Genomic DNA, 19,764 nt, shown 5'->3' on the forward strand with positions numbered 1-19,764 from the left:
AATCTGATTCAAACACAACACTTGCACACCTCCTAACAAGCAGGGTTTAAATTCAGCTGGGTCCATCTGGGTTTTCTGGCGACTGCTAAAATATTTACAGACCCAGCCAAACCACATCCAGCACACCCCGAGTTAAGGATGCTCGAGCACTCCAATCTACCAGCAACCTACAAAATATATCTACACTTGGCACACTAAATCCAGCATACGTGTCAGTATCACTGTGGTTACTCAAGAAAAGATCCTGCTATGTTACCTCTTCCTCTGGCTCTGGGTCCGAGTCAGTTTCCTGAAGTCCGTGTCGGCAGGGGTTTGGGTGACGGGGACAGGGTGGGTGGAGTTGAGGAGCGAGGAATACACGGAGGAAAGCTCACTGTGCAGCAGTCACCAGTTACAGAACCCCTACACACAGGCCTCACCGACAAGGCCTCGAGGCAAGTGAGATGATGGTGCGGGCGAATGGCTACACGACAAAAACCGTATTCAATGTTTGCTTCCGGTAACCTGACGCTTACTTGCTCAGACGATCTCTCATCGTCAAATATTAACGATCGTTACAGTTACACGATGAGACCTCCTTTACCAGTGGCAAAATATAGTAGTAGGTTTTTACCCTTTAAACTGGTACAAAACAGACACCTTTATACAAGGCATCATGTTTGCAATAACCACAACACAAGCAGTCAAAATGCAAACAAAAAGAAACAAACCTGATAATGATAATAATATGCACTGTCCTTGAAGTTGATTGGTCCACACCCGAGACAGCTTTCCTTAGAGCCTAGTCTCCATTGGTGTTTCTTTTTGTTTGCATTTTGACTGCTTGTGTTGTGGTTATTGCCAACATGATGCCTTGTATAAAGCTGTCAGTTTTGTACCAGTTTAAAGGGTAAAAACCTACTACTAGATCGTTACAGTCTCGTCGTGCCCACCATTGTGACGCAGGTTTCAGATGAGGGCGGTCTTTAGGTTGCGAGCTTCATATTTTGTACAGCACTGCACCACACATCTTTTCATTTATGAGTCTGAAATCAAACTGCAGGCCTCGGGATATGTTTAAGTGGCTCAGGGATCAGAGCAACAAGCCTGCACCGCTGAATTCCAGGGCTTGAATCTGGGTTTCAATCACCAGCGATTAAACCATATTTTCAATAACGGCACAAACCCATCATTGTTATATTGAAAACTAATTTGTTTAGAACTGCTTTTTGTCTTTAGTTTGTCCTTCCCCCGCACCTCTGATAGCACAGTTGGCTACCTACGGTGCGGAAGACATTGTACATACGTTTTAAATCTGGTTTTCACTTAATTTGGCTAAACTCCAGCTCTCCGCAGGACAAATAAAAGGTGTGCCCCTAGTGCGGACAAAGAAGATCTCGAGTGACATCGGAAGCAGTTCTGCGATGTCACTCTCTCACACAGGCTGGTGCTGCACCAATAGGTGTGGGAGCTCCAAGTGGACACTATACCAATTTGATGTAACACCAACAGCACAATTGTGAAAACCTACAATTTAAAGTGACAAAAAATAATCGCTAAAATCATTTTTTTATTCTCAGAGCCAAGTGTTACGACGAACAACCATTTTCACAATGCGATGATTTTTTTTCTTAAGCTCCGTACATTGAACAGACGGACACGCACCTTCTTGTACGGTGGCAGCGTGATGTTGAGGTTGCACACGGCCGCCTGTGGGAGGCCCCGTGCCGTCTTGGCGTCCTTCATGAAGCAGAGGCGTCCGCAAGCCTCCTGGTTGCTGTCTCGTACCTGGTCGCGGGCAAGCATCCATTCAAGCAGCACTGACTCGTAACAACAACGACCAAGGTGTGCGCAGCCTTGCAGTCACTTGGTACCACCGCTGCTGCTGCCAGAAGAGCTTCCACAAGAGGGAGCTCGCATCAGAGTATTACTCGTATCACTTTGTATGTGCATATGCCATTCCGTAAGCTGATGTCTTGTAGCCAGGCTGGCGATTCAGTGTGTGTTGGTGCCTGGGCCCCAGTGTTGCACCTTGACCATGAAGGGCAGCCTGTTCTCGCGGAACGCGTAGAAGGAGAGGGCGTGCTGCTGCCCGGCCTTGGTGAGAGGGACCAGGTTGCCGAAGCACTCCACGTAGATGGGTTTACCCTCCAGCACCTACAAACAAAAAAACATTCATGCGTGCCGACACAGACGAAAGCAAATGTCGTTGGCCGTTCGGCGGTGATGTCACCACAACGTTTGTGCCAGGCTGCGCACTGTGAAGTGCCGAAGATTTGCAGGAGGACATGGGACTGGACCAAATTATGAGTTGACCGACTGAGATGACAGGAAGATGCACTGCTTTTACACCCCGCTGCACAAACTTCGAGTGCTCTGCACATTACACTATGAGATCTCTTTTACTAGTGGCAAAATATATTAGTAGGTTTTTACCCTTTTAAACTGGTACAAAACTGACACCTTTATTCAAGGCATCATGTTTGCAATAACCACAACACAAGTAGTCAAAAAAGCAAACAAAAAGAATCAACTCTGATAATGATATGCACTGTCCTTGAAGTTGATTGGTCCACACCCGAGACGGCTTTCTTTAGAGCCTAGTCCCCATTGGTGTTGGACCAGATGACACCAGAAGGCGTACAACTCAAACACAGTGCAATATCAGAGTCTTGAGAGCTCGGGGTAAGCATTTACACTATGAGATCTCTTTTACCAGCGGTAAAATATAGTAGTAGGTTTTTACCCTTTTAAACTGGTACAAAACTGACACCTTTATTCAAGGCACCATGTTTGCAATAACCACAACACAAGCAGTCAAAAAAGCAAACAAAAAGAAGCAACTCTGATAATGATAATAATATGCACTGTCCTTGAAGATGATTGGTCCACACCCGAGACGGCTTTCTTTAGAGCCTTGAATAAAGGTGTCAGTTTTGTACCAGTTTAAAAGGGTAAAAACGTACTACTATATTTTGCCACTGGTAAAAGAGATCTCATAGTGTAAATGCTTACCCCGAGCTCTCAATACTCTGATATTGCACTGTGTTCGAGTTGTATGCCTTCTGGTGTCATCTGGTCCAACACCAATGGGGACTAGGCTCTAAAGAAAGCCGTCTGGGGTGTGAACCAATCAACTTCAAGGACAGTGCATATTATTATCATTATCAGAGTTGCTTCTTTTTGTTTGCTTTTTTGACTACTTGTGTTGTGGTTATTGCAAACATGATGCCTTGAATAAAGGTGTCAGTTTTGTACCAGTTTAAAAGGGTAAAAACCTACTATTATGCTCTGCACATTGTTGAGAATATCGCTCCTCCGACATCAAAAGTTTCTGGAGGGCGATTGTCCCCAACTTACCAGTAGCGTCCTTCGCGAGCCTCCTCCACAGAGATTGATCTTGACACCACAGGTACCAATCATTGGGAAAGTCCACTGCACTCTAAATCCTTCCATAGCACATCAGCCCATCTCTTCTCTATCCTGTGCTGCGCTCATGTCGCTGCTGATAACGAGTCAGACAGAAGCTCCCTTGGCATGCACGCTGCCAATGCAACCTTCCCTGCTCGAGAATCTCAGATAGGTCGAAATTCAGATCTTTCAAGAATTTGTGAGCTCATCTTCTTGGTTCTTTCGGTAAAGTCACGTAGAAGGGAAATATTTAAAGAATAAAAATAAAACATAATAAAATAATTCTCACGACGTTTCGGCCACAACGCAAGCAGCCGTCTTCAGGTGGAAATGGTAGCACCTATGAAGGCAAGCAGCCGTCTTCAGGTGGAAATGCCACCTGAAGACGGCTGCTTGCGTTGTGGCCAAAACGTCGTGAGAATTATTTAATTATGTTTTTTTTTTTCCCCTTCTTTTTTTCCTTTTTCCTTCTACGTGACTTTACCGAAAGAACCAAGAAGATGAATCCCTGCAGTCACGAAAGCTTTAAATTGAAAATTTGTGAGTTCCTTGCCCAATCCATCCTGGTTAAACCCTCGTTAAACCCAGGATTGACCATGGACAGGTCAGCCTGAATATTTTGGGCTGCCACAGGTTTCCCCATTAAAAAAAGAGGTTCCACATTTCGTAAACAAAGGGAAGGAAGGCCGTGATTATGGCCAAGGAAGACCTGGAGCTTTGTGTGGAGCGGCAGGCCAGTGTTCAGCAGTGTTACGTGCCATGGTGGCGAGATGTTAACTACCTCGCCTGATGTACAGGAGGTCCTGGATTCGATCATGACCCTGACACCTGTATATTTGGAGTTTGCGTGTCTCTCTCCCCATGTTGGTGTGGAGTTTTCTCCGCGCCCTCCGGATTTTCCCTCCACATTTAAAAACATGCCTTTAGAAGTATTTGGCTGCTATAAATTTCCACACGATGAGCCACTTCGTTGACCTATCATTTGTGGCCAGGTCACTTTTGAAAGTAGCTACCAAGCTCAGTGGGCCTTACCTGGTAAAATAATGCCTAGGACGTGTCATTCAGACTCTGTCTTATCGACAGACCTGTTCTTCACCTGAGGACGGCTGCTTGCGTTGTGGCCGAAACGTCGTGAGAATTATTTTATTATGTTTTATTTTTATTATTTTATTACTTCCCTTCTACGTGACTTTACCGAAAGAACCAAGAAGATGAATCCCTGCAGTCACGGATACTTTAAATCGAAATTTAAAATAAAAATAGTTTATAGTAAAAAAAAATTATAGTTTTACGCACCTCAACATCGCGGCTGCGCGCCATCTCGCTGAAGTTCTCCTGTTGCTCCAGAGTCTTGTCCACTTTGTCGTCCGTCATGCAGAAGCAGCGCAGCCGTGCCTCCACGGGGTCGTGCGTCTTGGCGAACACCACAAACTTGGCCATGTACGGCACGCACACAAGCTCGCGGTACATCTGCGTCGTGAAGTTCACCGCCTCGTGCGTCTGCCGGCAGTCGATGAGCCAGAACCTGTCGGACACACGTGCACAGTCGTGCGCACGCGTGCACGCACGCACGTACACATTCGCGTGTGGTCACGTGTACAATTAAAACATGCACACAAGACAAAGATCCTCCATACAGCCTTAATACACTGTTGGGACAAGTGCTGTTAGCTAGTAGCACCTATGAAGGCTGCCACGGCACACCAGGGGGTGGGTGACCAGCACCACACCTGGCTGCATTTGTCTCCCTAGTGGTGATGTTTACACATCGCATCAGCTACTCATTTGAGGCCGAGTTGACCTAGGAGAGGCCCAGGACCGGTTCAGATAATCGTCACTGGTGTTGGCCGTGAGCAGGAATCGAACTTGGGTCACCAGGGTTCGTAGCGCAGCGCAGCGCTAACCGCTCCACAACATCCACACACATCCAATGACAACTCCAGAAGGGACCAAGTCAGTCGGTGCCTCTCCTGGTTCAGTCTGAGCAACTTACCTGGCAGAAACGTTGGTGGTGAAGGAGACGCACTGCTTGGTGAAGGTGAGCGGCGTGGTCCCTGTGATGTCTTCCCACTGCGCGGGTGCCGTGCCACCTGTGAGCGTCAGCAATGTCGGCATTATCTCCACGACGGGTTGTGCAAGTTCATAGAAAGTATTTAAGGATGCCCGTGCATCGCCCTGTTTCGACAATGGTGATGGTATTTTTAATCCTGATTTGTTGACAGGGGGAACTGTTTTTTGTGTTAAATTTGTTATCCTTTGCCCGTAACCTTCGATTTAGCACGGTTGGCTACGTACGGTTTTAAGGAAGTTCAACATACCTATTTTGAAAGTCTTAAAACACAGATGTGAAGATGATGACTTTATAACGATGGATATGGTAATATTGATGATAATATTGATCAAAATGGCAATGATGACATTGATAGTTGTTATATTGATAACGAAAGGCAATGATGGTAACATCGATGACAAGGATATTGATATTGACAAGCATGGTGATATTCGTTTTAACGATAATGACGTTGATCATGTTGGTAATGATGACGTTAATTATAACTGACGATACTGATTACGATGGCGATGATGGCGATGAGCAGGATGACGACGATTCCAGCAAAGCATGGCGAGAGCACCCGTTGCGCACCTGTGATGCTGCACAAGAGGCGCAGCGTGGGCATCTCTCCTCCCGCGGTGCCCAAGCCGTCGCTGGCGGAGCGTGGCACGGGGATCGTCATGGTGATGGGCTTGTGGAACTTGCGTCGGCGCGGCTCCAGCGTCACGATGGGACTGAACGCCGCCTTGTTCCCCAGCACCTTCTGGACCAGCGCCTCGGGGATCGGCTGCGACTGCACGCGCACAAGCGAGCGAAGAGCGCGTGAGGACCGAGAAGCTGAAGCTAAATGTAAAGGTGCAGCCCTGCAGCAATTCGCTAATGCTACTGCTGGCGTATGGACCTCGCCTAAAGAGATGGAGGCCCTCTCGATTGTATTTGGCCTACTCCGCCACGCTGGCCAGCTGTCTTGGACGAGTTGGGAATGCTCACATTTCACCAGGCGCAACCTGCCGATCGGCTAACGATGATCTACCCCGACATTGTATTCGACTGCCCCATCAACAGAGAGAAGAAGATGACCATTGGATACTCTTTGGTTCTTTCGGGGAAGTCACGTAGGTGAAGAAAAAAAAAGTCATTTTCATTTTTATTTTATTTTTATTATTCTTTTTATTTTCACCGACGTGACTTTCCCGAAAGAACCAAAGAGCATGGATCCTTGCAGTTAAGACAACTTCAAATCTAGAATGACCGTTGGATTGCAAGTCCAAAGTGCCGACCGTTACACTATAGCAGCATGTACGTTTGAACTTCTTTTGCACTGAATGTAGCCAGCCACGCTCATCGAAGGTGCAGATTGAAGCTCAGTGGTGCTGTGTAAAGTACAGTGAGCCTCGACCTAATAAGGGCGCACTCCAAGTAAAAAAAATTAAGCATTTCAGAGCCGACTTGTTATCTGCGCCTCCACTTTGCGAAGACCCAGCAACATTGGGGGTAGTCCTGGACTCGATAGGGCGACGAGGTGACAACCCACAGAGCGAGAGCGTGGAGAGCCCGGGCCAGCGTTCTTTACGGAAGCATCTCCGACTGATGCTCCTGCTGTTGTGGAGTGACTCATGCAGCCAGCTATGGCTGCAGGGTTTTTGGTAGTACATGTTGTTTATGTAATTTTTTGTGAAAATTCCGTCACAGTTCCTATGATCACTGTTTCATTGCTTTATTTTGGTGATTTCGAAAAGTTTACTGGTTTGGCCACGTTTGTTTGTTGTAGTATGGAGTAAGACTGATGGCCTTAATCTAAGTTGTCTTGTGGTTGTTGTTGTTCTTTGACTTGCATCCCACTGGGATTTTTGCACACAGCATTGGTGTACGGTGTTTTTTCTGCAATATTTTGCCGTCTTTTCTTGGATTTTCTGTTTGCACTTAGTCACATATTCACTTTAAGATGTTTTCTTGTTCATGTTTTTGTTTGTTGTTTGTTGCGGTTGCACCCGATTCAAGAGCCGAATGGCTCACAGGGCTACACCCAATCAATGAACTTGAACTCGACCTGCGACCTCTCACCTGCAGGCCGACCTTGATGCGCTTGGTGAGGGAGCCCTCGGGGAAGACGGCCTGCACCTGGGGCGTGATGGTGCTGCTCAGGACGCCGCCCTCGGGCCCCACGAGGCTGCTCTCCTGGCGCACGCGCGACACCACCGCAAAGTACTGCGGGAAGTCGCGCGTCACGATGCGGCAGATGCGCTTGCGCTCCAGCTCGTCGGCCGTGTCCAGCTCTGAGCGGAGCATGGGGAGACCGGGCGTGAGGACCGTATCAAACAAATATATATTTTTTAAACCAAGTAAGGGCCACAGAGCTATATCGCTCCTTTTTCAGAAGCGACCTGGCTCTCCCAAATGATAGCTCAACGAAGTGGCTTATCGTGTGGAAATGTTCGCAGCCAAATAATCTAAACGCGTGATGTTGATTGTAAATGTGAAGGAAAAAAACGGAGGATCCCGAGAAAAATTCACCTAGATTACAAAGATTCATACTCTTAGTTTTTTCGGTAAAGTCACGTAGGTAAAAAATGTAATTAAAATTAATACAAATAAATTTTTTATTAATTTTATAAAAAAATAAATTTACCTACGTGACTTTACCGAAAAAACTAAGAGTATGAATCCTTGCAGTCACGAAAGCTTCAAATCTAGAAATAGATTACAAAGACTACAATACACACGCATCTGTATACAGCCAGAGACACCTACAAAAACAAACACCTCCCCTATAGCCATACAGACTGTTGGGGGCAAGTGCTGTTAGCGAGCAGCTATGAAGGCTGGCCAGCACCACACCCCACCGCCTTTGTCTCCCCAGTGGCGACGTTTACACATCACACCAGGTATTCGTTCGAGGCCGAGTAGACCTTGGGGAGGCACACGGCGCGTTAAGATAATCGCCACCGGTGCAGGTTGAGTGTAATTCACGCAGGGTTCGCCAGGTTCCTAGTGCAGCGCGCTAACCACGCACGCTACCGCTGCCCGCACGCAATTCCGCACCCTCGTCCATGCCGTTGATGATCTGGTTGAGCTCCTCCTCGGAGCACTCCGACTGGTGCTCGCGCCACGTCTCTCCGTTCTCGCTGCGCAGCACCACCAGCTCGCGCTCCTTCCCACGCAGCGACGCAAAGTGAGGGATCTCCACAATCACCGGCCTGGGGGATCGGTGGGAGAACGGGGGGGGGGGGGGGGGCGTTGCAGAGCAGCAGCGGTTATGGAGAGGAATGGGTGAGAAGAAGCCAAATCCCTACCCGGATGCAGCCCAACCAGGAGATTTACTGTAATAATCCAAATCCATAATCGCATCTACTTCTGTCAACAACCTACTTTCTGTACTGCTTGTTTTTAAAGACACACATTAGTTAACATGCAGCAGCAGCATCGCTACCAGAACGTACAACTTCCCAGAACATGTAAACATAAAAAAAACGCTTTCTTTACTTCATGTTTATTTTATTTACCAAGTGTATTTTTTACAGTAGCTGGCCTGGGGATACCTGGTGGGTCTCTACGGTAAATTTAAACTCCTGTTAATTGGCACTTGCCTAATAATATCCCAGTCAAGACAACTAATGCACGTATAGTCCCTGCCCCCTGCCCAGTAATGAGAAATACTCCTCTCCTTCCCACGACATGTCCCTTTGTGTATCTTGCAGGTGATGACTTCTACTAGCAACACCGATGAGGTAAGGGGATGTGGGGGAAAGGATGACGTATGAGTGTTGAACTTCTTTCGCACCGTACGTAGTCAACCATGCTAATCAGAGGCGCGGGGAAAGACAAACTAAACACAAAAAGCAGTTCTAAAGAAATTCGTTTTCAATCTCGACTTAAAAGTGCATAGCTCCAGTGCCTTCCTAACATCTGCAGAGCGTTCCAAACGATCGCAGAAGCACATGTGAATCCGATAGCTAGCAGAAAACCGCTGCTGCAAGGATGACCCGAGTTCGCGTGATGGTTTACGCTCCTTGGCGAGACCAGCGAGGTATCGTGTTGTGATGTTCGCGGGAGGAAGGGGGGGGGTCAGTGGGAATGGGTCTCCTACCCGAGGAAGCTGGTGCCGGGTGGGCCCAGTTGCAGGATTCGACTAACAAGGCTCTCCCCGTCATTGAGCGGGGGAGGGGTGTTAGGCAAGTGCAGTTTACTGAGCACAGCCCAAGTGCCCCCCCCCCGCCGCACGCGTGCAGTGGGAGACAAAAAGAAGACGGCGGGGTAGGTGGACACAGGGAGAGAGGAGAGACAGAGGGGGGCGGAGAGAGGGTGAGAACAAAGGGTGGAGGAGAGGCGTTGAAGGGGAAAGAGGCAAGGGTCATAGGAAAGGAAGTAGGAGGCAGACGACGAGTGGGGTATAGGCAGAGAAAGGTGGAGATGTTGGGAAGGTAGAGGAATGGTATAGATGGGTGGGGAGTAGAGATTAAAACATAGCGGGGAGGGAGACAGACATGGAAGACGAGGGACGGGGGAGAAGATGAGATGGAGAGAGATCAGCAAGGATGGGGAGAAGGAAAGAGATGCAAAGGTACAGGGTGGGACATCGATGGAGAGGTCGATAGGGAAGGAATTGTATAGGTGAGGGTAGAGGGAAGACGAAAGTGGGAGAGAAAATAGTAAAGGTGGGTGGAGAAGAAAGTAGAGATTCAAACACAGGTGGAGGGAGAAGGACAGGCACGTGGGGAATAAAAATAAAAAGAGACACCGTGATCCAACATCCGTTAGTTAGCACATGACACAGGAGAGAAATGTTAGAAAGGTTCACACTTTGCTCTAAAGCCACGGAAGCATTTGAAAGCGTTGAGTAGCGAAATGCGGAAATTAGACAGGCAGCAGGCTCTATGTGAAAATTTTATAGGATGGTCAAGAAGCAATTTTACCAGATCTGAGTTATTAAAACCTCCACCAATGGATAAAATACAAATTAATAATTTTTGAAGTATCTACATTTAGTGGGTACACAGGCAAACTAAATCAGAGTTTAATAACAAATAAGTATTCAATAATCGGCAGCCTGAAAAATATATAGTTTCAACATTAATTTCCAGCCACGTAAAACAAGACCTGACCCTCTATAAGACACAACAAACCCATCTATAATCTTAGCATCCCACAATGCACCATGGTGGTGAGGTGTTAAATACCTCGCCTGGTGTACAGGAGGTTGTGGGTTCGATTCTGACCGACGCCTGTGTATATGGAGTTTGCGTGTCTCTGTCCCGTGGTCGTGTGTGTTTTTCTCGGGGTCCTCTGGTTTTTCTCTCCACATTTAGAATCAACGTGTGCTGAGATTATTTGGCTGCTATATACTCTTAGGTTTTTTCGGTAAAGGCACGTATGTAAATAAATAAATAATAAAGTTCATAATCGAATTAATATTAAAATTTTGCCTGCTACTATAAATGTCCACATGATGATAAACCACTTCGTTGAGCTTTTATTTGTGGCCAGGCTGCTGCTGTGGGCATTAACCTGGTAAAATAGAAAGTTTAGTTTTAGTCATGCAAAAACAAAGCTCAGATCTGGCAGCGCGAGCCCGCGACGGGAGGCGGCAGGGCTTGGCACCGAGTGGCGTCACTCACCCGAGGAACTGCCCTCCAGACGGGCCGACTTCGACCACGCGACTCGCCAGGCCCTCGCCCTCCAGCACGGGCGGCAGCGCGGCCAGCCGGTGTCGCTTGACGAGACGGCAGGTGACGCGCGTGGGAGCCATGCACTTGCGCGGCGGGATGACGATGCGAAGGCCGTGGTGGCGGCAACCACGCATCGACCCTCCTCGCGCGTCCACCATGAAGCTCACCAAGAAGCTGCGGGCCGGTCGCGTTTGTGTTATCGTCGTTATCATCGTTGTATTCACAGCTTGTTTCAGACTTGACATGAGGTGCGATATCTATAAATGACGCTATTTTATCCACCGCTGGATGAAGGCTTCACTAAGCCGTCGCTATCTTTCATGGTATGGTGATGCAATGATTCATCTAGCTCTTGCATGCAAGCCGGATTTCATCATACACGCTCTGTGATCGATGTCCTCTTAGGCACGCTCGGTAGTTAAGTCTCTCCCACCCGACATCATCCCTTCTAGCTTAGGCTAGAACCCGGTCTCTCCATCGTTTTCCCAAGCATTCATTTGCGCGTGCTTCTTTATGTAATTCCAGATTTTGTTTGACTTTCTTTGTCGACGGCTACGTTTCTGATCCATGTCACAGCAGGTGATAGACACCGATTTAAGACGTTCTTCCCAAGGTGCCCCAAACTCATTATCATTCATCTGGCATTCTATTTATTAATTAAATTATTTATGGAACTCCTGCTACTCTTGTCGTGTACCTCTGATAGATTCCTCACCACGGGTAACATTTATGGCGTGCGACATCTTAACTGGCACCGGGCAACTCCCCTTCATCAACATGCACTTCCCAGCGTGTTGAAGTACAGTGAATAAATCGCCCAAGCCAACACGGCAGTGGGGCGGGAGGCCCTGCATCATTATGATGATACGTGTGGGCGCGTGCGTGTGGTATGCGTTGGGCTCCGAGGAACAACGTGACCCACCCGGAGTGGATGGGGCTGGACGACAACGCCACGTTGTCCAGGATTTCGACGGGTGCCCAACTGGTGGGCATCCCCCCCACGCCTTTTTCCTCCTCCTCCTCCTCCTTGGGTGCGGCCAGCTAGACGAAGCGGCACAGCGCATGTCCCGAGTCGGCGAGGCCGCTCGACCCGACCTCCCGCTCTCGTCACGGTGCGGCGACACCGTTCGTCTACGCAAACCACTCCCCCCCCACCCCCCAACGCTGTCCACCCCGCTCCCCCGCACGCTCCCCCGCACGCTCCCCCGCACGCTCCCCCGCACGCTCCCCCGCACGCTCCCCCGCACGCTCCCCCGCACGCTCCCCCGCACGCTCCCCCGCACGCTCCCCCGCACGTTCCCCCGCACGCTCCTCACCTGGGTGATGGTGGCGGCTGCGGTGAACTCTTCGATGAGCGTGGTCTCGCGCGAGTAGGGGCCCCGTCCGAGCGAGTACGACCTGTCGGAACTGAACGAGCGGAGGCTGAGCGGTTTGTATTTTTGTGCGTGTGACCGCCCGTCCACCGACACCGGCCGGGAGGAAAAAATAAATTAAACCCATAAAGCAAGTGAGTGTTGGTCACCATTGTGGGGATGGATGGAGCGGATTGCAGGAGTGGAGGAGCAAAGGTTTTTTTTTATCCATGGGTCAGGGTAGAGAAATGGAGACATGGGATGGAGATGAGAGAGGGGATGTTGTCACGGTAACCGGGATGAGGATGGAGGGTGCGGGAAGGACCAGGTTTCCGTGGTGGGCCGGGGCGAGGGATGTGAGGACAGGGGTCGTTTCCACAGCAACCGGGTGCACGGAGGAAGAAGCGGGAATGTTGGCGTTTCCATGGAAACCAAGCAGGTGGGGCGGCACCGGCGAGACGATGGAACGAGCACGGTAATGGGGGATGGATAAACAAACAAAAACAAACAAAAAAACAAAAAATTATAGCGTTAGCAAAAAAAATGGGCATGTCAAATGGCACAAACAACATTCCCGCCTCTCAACAAGACCCGACAAAATGAAATCAAGGCATGGCATGTCATGAGTGGGGAGGCCGGGGCAAGCGGTAGGGGAAGCTGTGGTACGGCTGGTGCGGTGCAGGAGGAGGAGCGAGCAGAATGGTGAAGCGAGCGCTGGCTTACCTGGTGATGGTGCTGCATGAGGCAAGGGAATGGAAAACGTAGGAGATAAATGGCGCACGTGAACAGAGGGCTTTGCAGCGTGAGAGTGAATTTTCCGCTCATTGATTTTGGCGCAAATTGTTTTCTGGGAAAGCTGTTACCGGGGCTGGCCACGAACAAAAGCACAAAGTGCCGTCTCAGACGCTGTAACGTTCTTTTCACAGATGCTTCAACTGCCTGGCTGCAGAATAAATGCTTACACAGGCTTCATCGGGGGGGTCTCTTAGGTTCGTTCGCATGCACTGCCCAGTGGGGTCGAGTATGGTCAAACATCACCCATGGCATCACAGCAGTGGGGAAGGCCTTCATCCAGCACTGGATTTCTTGTTAGCCTCACTGCGGTGAGCTATCATTGCCTACAATGGCCAATCGCAGGGAGCCACAATTATCGTCATAAATTACTTTTAGATATTTAAGTTACAGATACAAAAGCGCTTTGATGATGACCACTCCTTTCTTATTGTTTTGACCTTTCGCATGCCTTATTTTACTCGCGGCAATGTGGAGGCCAGCTAATTTACGTCACAGGCCCCAATGTGATTGGCCACGCAGTCAAGATGACTGGCGCAACGTGGTTCTGGTCACATGACAGCGACAATTGAAATAAATAGCGGTGGTGGCTGCATTGTATGCGTCGGCGGTGGAGTAAGTGATGATCGATAATTTTATTTATTAATATACTTCACCTGGACAATCCCTTAATATGCAACATCTCGCCGATTGACACTCGCGCAGCAAGCGCGTAACAACGACACGTGTACAAACATTTAAAATCGACAGTGAAATAATAGTGGCAACGGCAGTGGAAGTACGACAAGACATCAAGTGCAGCCTGAAAGACAATTGTGCAATGTTCACAAGCAACGTTGAAACAGAAGTCTCGGACGGTGTATGGGGACGGCGGTGGCGTTGGCGGAGTTTGTAAGCAGCGAGAGGGGTGGCAGCCGTACCTTCCGGAGCGTGTGGGCCAGTTGCCGAAGCCCATGCTGTAGCCCGTGCTGCCCTCCAAGAAGTGGCTCGAAGGCAGGGAATCGTCTCCCAGCTCACGCAGATCCTCGGCCCTCAGGTACTCCATGCCATCGCCCGTCATCGTGTCCTCACCTAGCAACCAGGGAGCCGCAGAAACACGATTGCCGCGGCAAACCCATCATTATCGCCGAGGCAATAACGTCGCCACGGCAACATTGTCAGTGCAACGCCACCACTACCGGGGCGACGTCACCGTTGCCAGGGCAAAAGTACCATCACCATAGCAACGTTATACCTTGATGGCAACATCAACATTGCCATGGAAAACACCACCATGGCCATGGCAACACCATCACCACGTAGAGTATGGGTTTTCCGTGCAAGATGTTTCAATGTCAGAATGCAACAACGCCAAATCTAATGATGTTAAATTTATGGTATGATGCTTGCAGCTGTGTGCACTAGCAAGTCTCTAACAATGGATCGGAGCCAGTTTGGTTGGTCTGGTGGGCTAGAAGCAAAGATGTATGGCATGGAGTGCTCCCATCCTCACGTGAGGATGTGAGGATGGGAGCGGGGAGGGGGGGTGTGATTCGTGAATTGCTGAAAAGCTCATTATGTACGATTGTGACGATGCTGTATAATCATGAGCAGCTGATTTCACTGCTGAGGATTTTGAGGATGTCCTGACGATTTTCTGTTGAACGCTCTGCTTTGTCGTTTTAGTGATGGTTAGTTGATCACTGCTTGTTGTTCTCGCATCCCCTCCGCCAAGCAAGTTCGTAAAGCATTGGCCCCAAGAGAAGCACAACCGGCTCACGCCGCGATAGACCAGGGCAATTTTATGGAAATTGTTAATCATTGCCGGCAACTGTCAACCAGTGCGCAACTACGGCAACTTGGTGTGGAAACCGTTTAAAGAGCAGGGATTCTTCAGACATAATATTCCGGTGGGACACGCAGTTAAATGAACGAGTGCCATGTGTCGTCACGTCACACGTACACGCGTTATGATATCACACGGCGTTGTGACATCATAAAATCTGTAGGTGTGAGCACTTATCTGTGCCCCTTATCTACATTTCTCTCCTTAATGTTGCTTTAAGCTCACTCATCTGTATCTCTTCATATCTCGACGAGCCACGTCTCTTGGAGCGCCATCGCTAGGCCCGACTGCTCCGAGAGCCTTGCGGCCTGCAGACTGCAAGTTTATGAATAACCAATGCAAAGTGTTTGTTGGAAAAATGTGTCTGATGAACACTGATTGGTCTCCAGAGCACACAAGTGGAGTAAGTCACATGACCTCTGTGTGTGATTTGATTAGAAGTTGCATATCCCAGTTAAAGGGGCAGTGGACCAGATGTGTCCAGATTTTTTTTTACGACGGAAAATGATGCTAAAACTATTAAACTAAACTTTTTTTTTTATGTTACCAGGTAAAGCCCACTGAGCTATATAGCTCTTTTCTCAGAAGCGACCTGGCCATAAATGAAAGCTCAACGAAGTGGCTTATCACATGGAAATTTATAGTAGCCAAATACTTTAAACACATGTTTCTAAATGTGGAGGTAAAAACCAGAGGACCCGGAGAAAAATCCACGTAACCACGGGGTGTAGAAACATAGACTCCATATATATAGCAGACGTCAGGATCGGGATCGAACCCACAACCACCTGTATGCTAGGCGAGGCAGTTAACATCTCGCCACCTGTTGGGCGCAAACAATTTCCCTAAAGTTGCCCTCGTGCATCGCGGTCTTAGGGGCAGCTCAGGAGCAGAGAGAGCCAAGAAAAACCTTTGCAAGCCGGAGCGAGAAACCGTACAGCAGTGGTGGCGTAGCGCTCCAAACGTCAACTTCGCTTCCAGACGGCATCATACGACACAAAGAAATTCCCATTCAGGACTCTCGCTGAAATAACTGCGTCATCGACCATTACATAACGGCCAGCGGTATTGTTATAAACATTACAGGAGTGCATACTCTTTGGTTCTTTCGGTAAAGTCACATAGGTATAAAAATAAAACAAAATAAAAACAATATATCACGACGTTTCGATCGCAACACAAGCGGTCATCCTCGGGCAGAAAAAATAATCCAGCAGCAGAACTGCTGAACCAGCGAGAGAGCTGTTACAGCAAGAGGTTACATATTTTGTTTTATTTTTCTACCCACGTGACTTTACCGAAAGAACCAAACAGGAGTGATAGCAATGTCACTCCATTCTTTTGTCACTCCATCACTTGAAATGCCGCTCGTACACGGTAACTGCTGCAATTGTTGACACTGCCCTGCTAAACGTGTGTTCGGCGCATGGTAATGCAATGATTATTTTTTGTAATCATCAGAATCGGATTTTATATTCTGAATTGATAATCAAATTTCATATGAACATGGCCACATATGCTCGTGCAAGAAACCTACGAAAAGACGCGAGACTCTGAGGCCTTTCTGAGTAAATACCAACGGTATTGTTAGAAACATTATAGGAGTGATAGCAATTGCACTTCATTATTTTGCCGCACAGCCTGGGACACACGGCCTAGGCGCTCACCTACAATATCAGAGCTGTTCGTGTCTGTGGGTTGCATCTTAAATTGAACTCACAGCTGACGCTCTGAGATCACCGCCAGGAAGGGTAGCCTTTTCCACGGAGCTTGTTGCTCAATAATAAAGCCCAGTGCCATTTTGGCCATAGCCTTCCAGACAATAAGCCAGCTGCTACCTTGCATGTGTTTCTGGAAAATGGCGAGTCCTAGTGTGGAATTTTGTGGCATTGTGAAACTGAGAGTTATGAGACGCCGCAGGTTACAACACCACTGCTGAAGAGAGAGAGAAAGAGAGACCCCGCGCCAAACCCCACAACAACCAAGTACCTTCTTCAGGCTCTGAAATATACTCCCCATCACTGACCCTCTCTGGCACAGAGATTTTACGCTCTAAACAGCAACAAGAACAGGACGTCACCACCACAAATGAATGACATTGTATAAATAATAATAATCAAGAATATGACTTACAAAAAAATAATCGTTGAAAACTGAAGCAAATCAAGCTTCACGTTCATTCAAAAGGCATCAAATTAAAATGAGTGCAACAAAATTCATGTGAATTGAAAAGAACGCGATGTGTGCGGCTGTACGTGTGTGTGCGCGCGCACTTATGGATCAATCGTACTGCGTGATTGCGGTACCTTCATCGTCGGACACCTCCAGGACTTCTGTCATCGTCTCTGGCACGTTCAGTTTGTGTTTCTCTGTGATTGTCTATACGCACACATACACAGACGCACACACACATACACAGACAAAAGATCCCCCGTGTATCCTTAACAGACTGTAGGGGCAAGTGCTGTTAGCGAGCACCTATGAAGGCCGGCACGGTACACGAGGGGGTGGGTGGCCAGCACCACGCCCGACCGCCTTTGTCTCCCCAGTGGCGATGTTTACACACCACACCAGGTACTCATTTCAGGCTAAGTCAACCTAGGGGAGGCCCAGGACCGGTTCAGATAATCGTCACTGGTGTTGGCCGTGAGCGGGAATCGAACCCGGGTCGCTAGGTTCATAGCGCAGCGCGCTAACCGCTACACTACAGCTCCCCACAACACACACACAGACACACGCACACAGACACGCACACACGTACAGACACACAGATATACACACAGACGCACACATACTCAGGGAGGCATGCACGACACACGAAGTGTTAAACGTTAAACCCTCAGCATAAGAAAGAGTAATTATACGACCTGATTATGTCTTTCTTGCATGCTACATTTGATTACATCACTGTATGAATGTAGCAGTCTCCCCCCCCCCCACCACCACCACCACCACCACTTTCCCTCCCCGTGACGCCGCAGGGGCAGGGCACACACAATCGCCCCGACTGAAGAGGTTGCTCACAGTTGTGGAGGTGATGGTCTCCTCTGTCACGACCTTGAGGGTGTCCACCACCGAGATGTAGCCCAGGCGACGGGCGATGGCCAGGGCTGTGTTCCCGTTCTGGGCAGCGAAGGGGGAAAAATCGGAACGGACGACGCACGACTCCGTCACATTATGTTCGTTTGGACGTTCGCGATTCGCTGTGTTGCGGTCGTGCCGCTGGCGTCACGCAGCAGGACGGAGGCGATTCCGAACCAGCGCATCACCTTGCGTCACCACTTGTGTGTTTGTGCGGTATTACGCTGTTTATCCACGTAACAATGTATTGATGCCTGTATATTTGGAGTTTGCATGTTCTCCCCTGTGGTCGCGTGGATTTTTGTCCGGGACCTCCGGTTTTTCCGTCCACATTTATCAACACGCATTTAGAGTATTTGGCTGCTATCAATTTCTATGTGATAAGCCACTTCGTTGAGCTATCATTTGTGGCCACGTCATTTCTGAAGCTCAGTGGGCCTTCCCTGGGAAAATAATAATTGAAAAAAATACCGAACTACTGCCAGCCACCAGGAGGCGCTACCCACTGCAACCAAAGTCTAATTCAGCACCACGGACAGCGCCCATTTCGCAACCACCCCAGCCAGTGAGATGAATGCGCAATTACTGTGCGTCAACTCCAAATATCGACGTATGTTATTTATTTAAATAGATGACAGCGCATTAAGATTGGCTGCCAGATTAAGGTAACAATCACGGCAAAAATAATCACTGCTATTTGTAGGTTAACATATTCTTGGGGGTAGATTTAAATGCAGTGTTGCAGTGCATGATGATGTCTTGGCTTAAGGGAGGGATTTTTGAGATTCACCATCAGTTTTACAACTGAAGCAAATATTGTTTGCAGAGAGCAATTTCAAACATGAGATGTTGAAGTACGTTCAGCAATATGTCCACGAGGTCTGCTCGCCACGCGAGGGATTCAGGAGAGGGTTCATGCCGTTCAGCTTTGAACTATGACATTGTTGCACGGAGGCTTACCGATTTCAATTACATTTCATAGCCCTGCACACGTACCTTGCAGCAGATGGAGCACTTCCGACAATTCCTTTCAAGAATTAGTTTGGCACATGTCGCGGGCTTGTGACCTTCGACCCCGTGCTAATGGGCTTTGCGTCATGCGTGCCGGCTGACCTTTGAGCCAAACCCGACTGACCAACGCGACAGAGTGGCCAGAAAGCGATGTAAACACACGTTCAATCACAACCCTGCTCATGAGTCACGAGCGATCCGTCGAGCTTAAATGAGGGCATGATTGATAACCCATGCCTCTAAAGCGGTAATGAGCACAGACTATACATGCCCAAGGTTCTTAGGTCACTGTAATGCTATTATAATGCACATTTAGCCCACTATGCAGATTAATTTGAAAATTGGGTGATACAATTTACTCCGCCACAAGCAACAATTTTGACATATCTGTTTCTTTGATGTTTGCTGACGGAGCCAATGGCGAATAAAGAACAGCCCAAAACAATACTTTCCACATTCACAATTAGCATCGCAATGTAACAATAATAAATTACAGCCCATTGTCAAGCCATTGTTGGATGAAGGTCTTCCCATGCTGTGCTGCTCATGCTTGTGCCTTCAGCCAAAACAAATCACGCTGGACATACCCAATCT

General features: G+C 48.5%; 1 protein-coding gene across 16 annotated transcripts in view; it reads right to left on the reverse strand.

The window, feature by feature from the left end:
* The window catches only part of LOC144946487 (ankyrin-2-like), a 253,800-nt gene that overhangs the window by 36,699 nt on the left and 197,337 nt on the right, over positions 1-19,764 (reverse strand). For 9 of the 16 annotated variants that reach the window (XM_078875404.1, XM_078875408.1, XM_078875405.1 and 6 more), the window contains 15 exons: positions 18,103-18,201; positions 17,385-17,457; positions 14,174-14,324; positions 12,426-12,516; positions 12,032-12,150; positions 11,059-11,283; positions 9,531-9,629; positions 8,486-8,640; positions 7,508-7,719; positions 6,035-6,236; positions 5,384-5,480; positions 4,687-4,915; positions 2,011-2,136; positions 1,645-1,767; positions 257-289 (listed from right to left, as the gene is read on the reverse strand). In XM_078875404.1, the coding sequence (XP_078731530.1) occupies positions 257-289; positions 1,645-1,767; positions 2,011-2,136; positions 4,687-4,915; positions 5,384-5,480; positions 6,035-6,236; positions 7,508-7,719; positions 8,486-8,640; positions 9,531-9,629; positions 11,059-11,283; positions 12,032-12,150; positions 12,426-12,516; positions 14,174-14,324; positions 17,385-17,457; positions 18,103-18,201 (2,034 nt within the window). Of the gene's footprint in view, positions 1-256; positions 290-1,644; positions 1,768-2,010; positions 2,137-4,686; positions 4,916-5,383; positions 5,481-6,034; positions 6,237-7,507; positions 7,720-8,485; positions 8,641-9,530; positions 9,630-11,058; positions 11,284-12,031; positions 12,151-12,425; positions 12,517-14,173; positions 14,325-17,067; positions 17,127-17,384; positions 17,458-18,102; positions 18,202-19,764 lie in introns of those variants that run through there. The other 7 variants (XM_078875417.1, XM_078875416.1, XM_078875412.1 and 4 more) reach the window with 4 other exon arrangements.

This window comes from Lampetra fluviatilis, chromosome 41, assembly GCF_964198595.1.
Source record: "Lampetra fluviatilis chromosome 41, kcLamFluv1.1, whole genome shotgun sequence".
Classification (NCBI taxonomy): Eukaryota; Metazoa; Chordata; class Hyperoartia; order Petromyzontiformes; family Petromyzontidae; genus Lampetra; species Lampetra fluviatilis.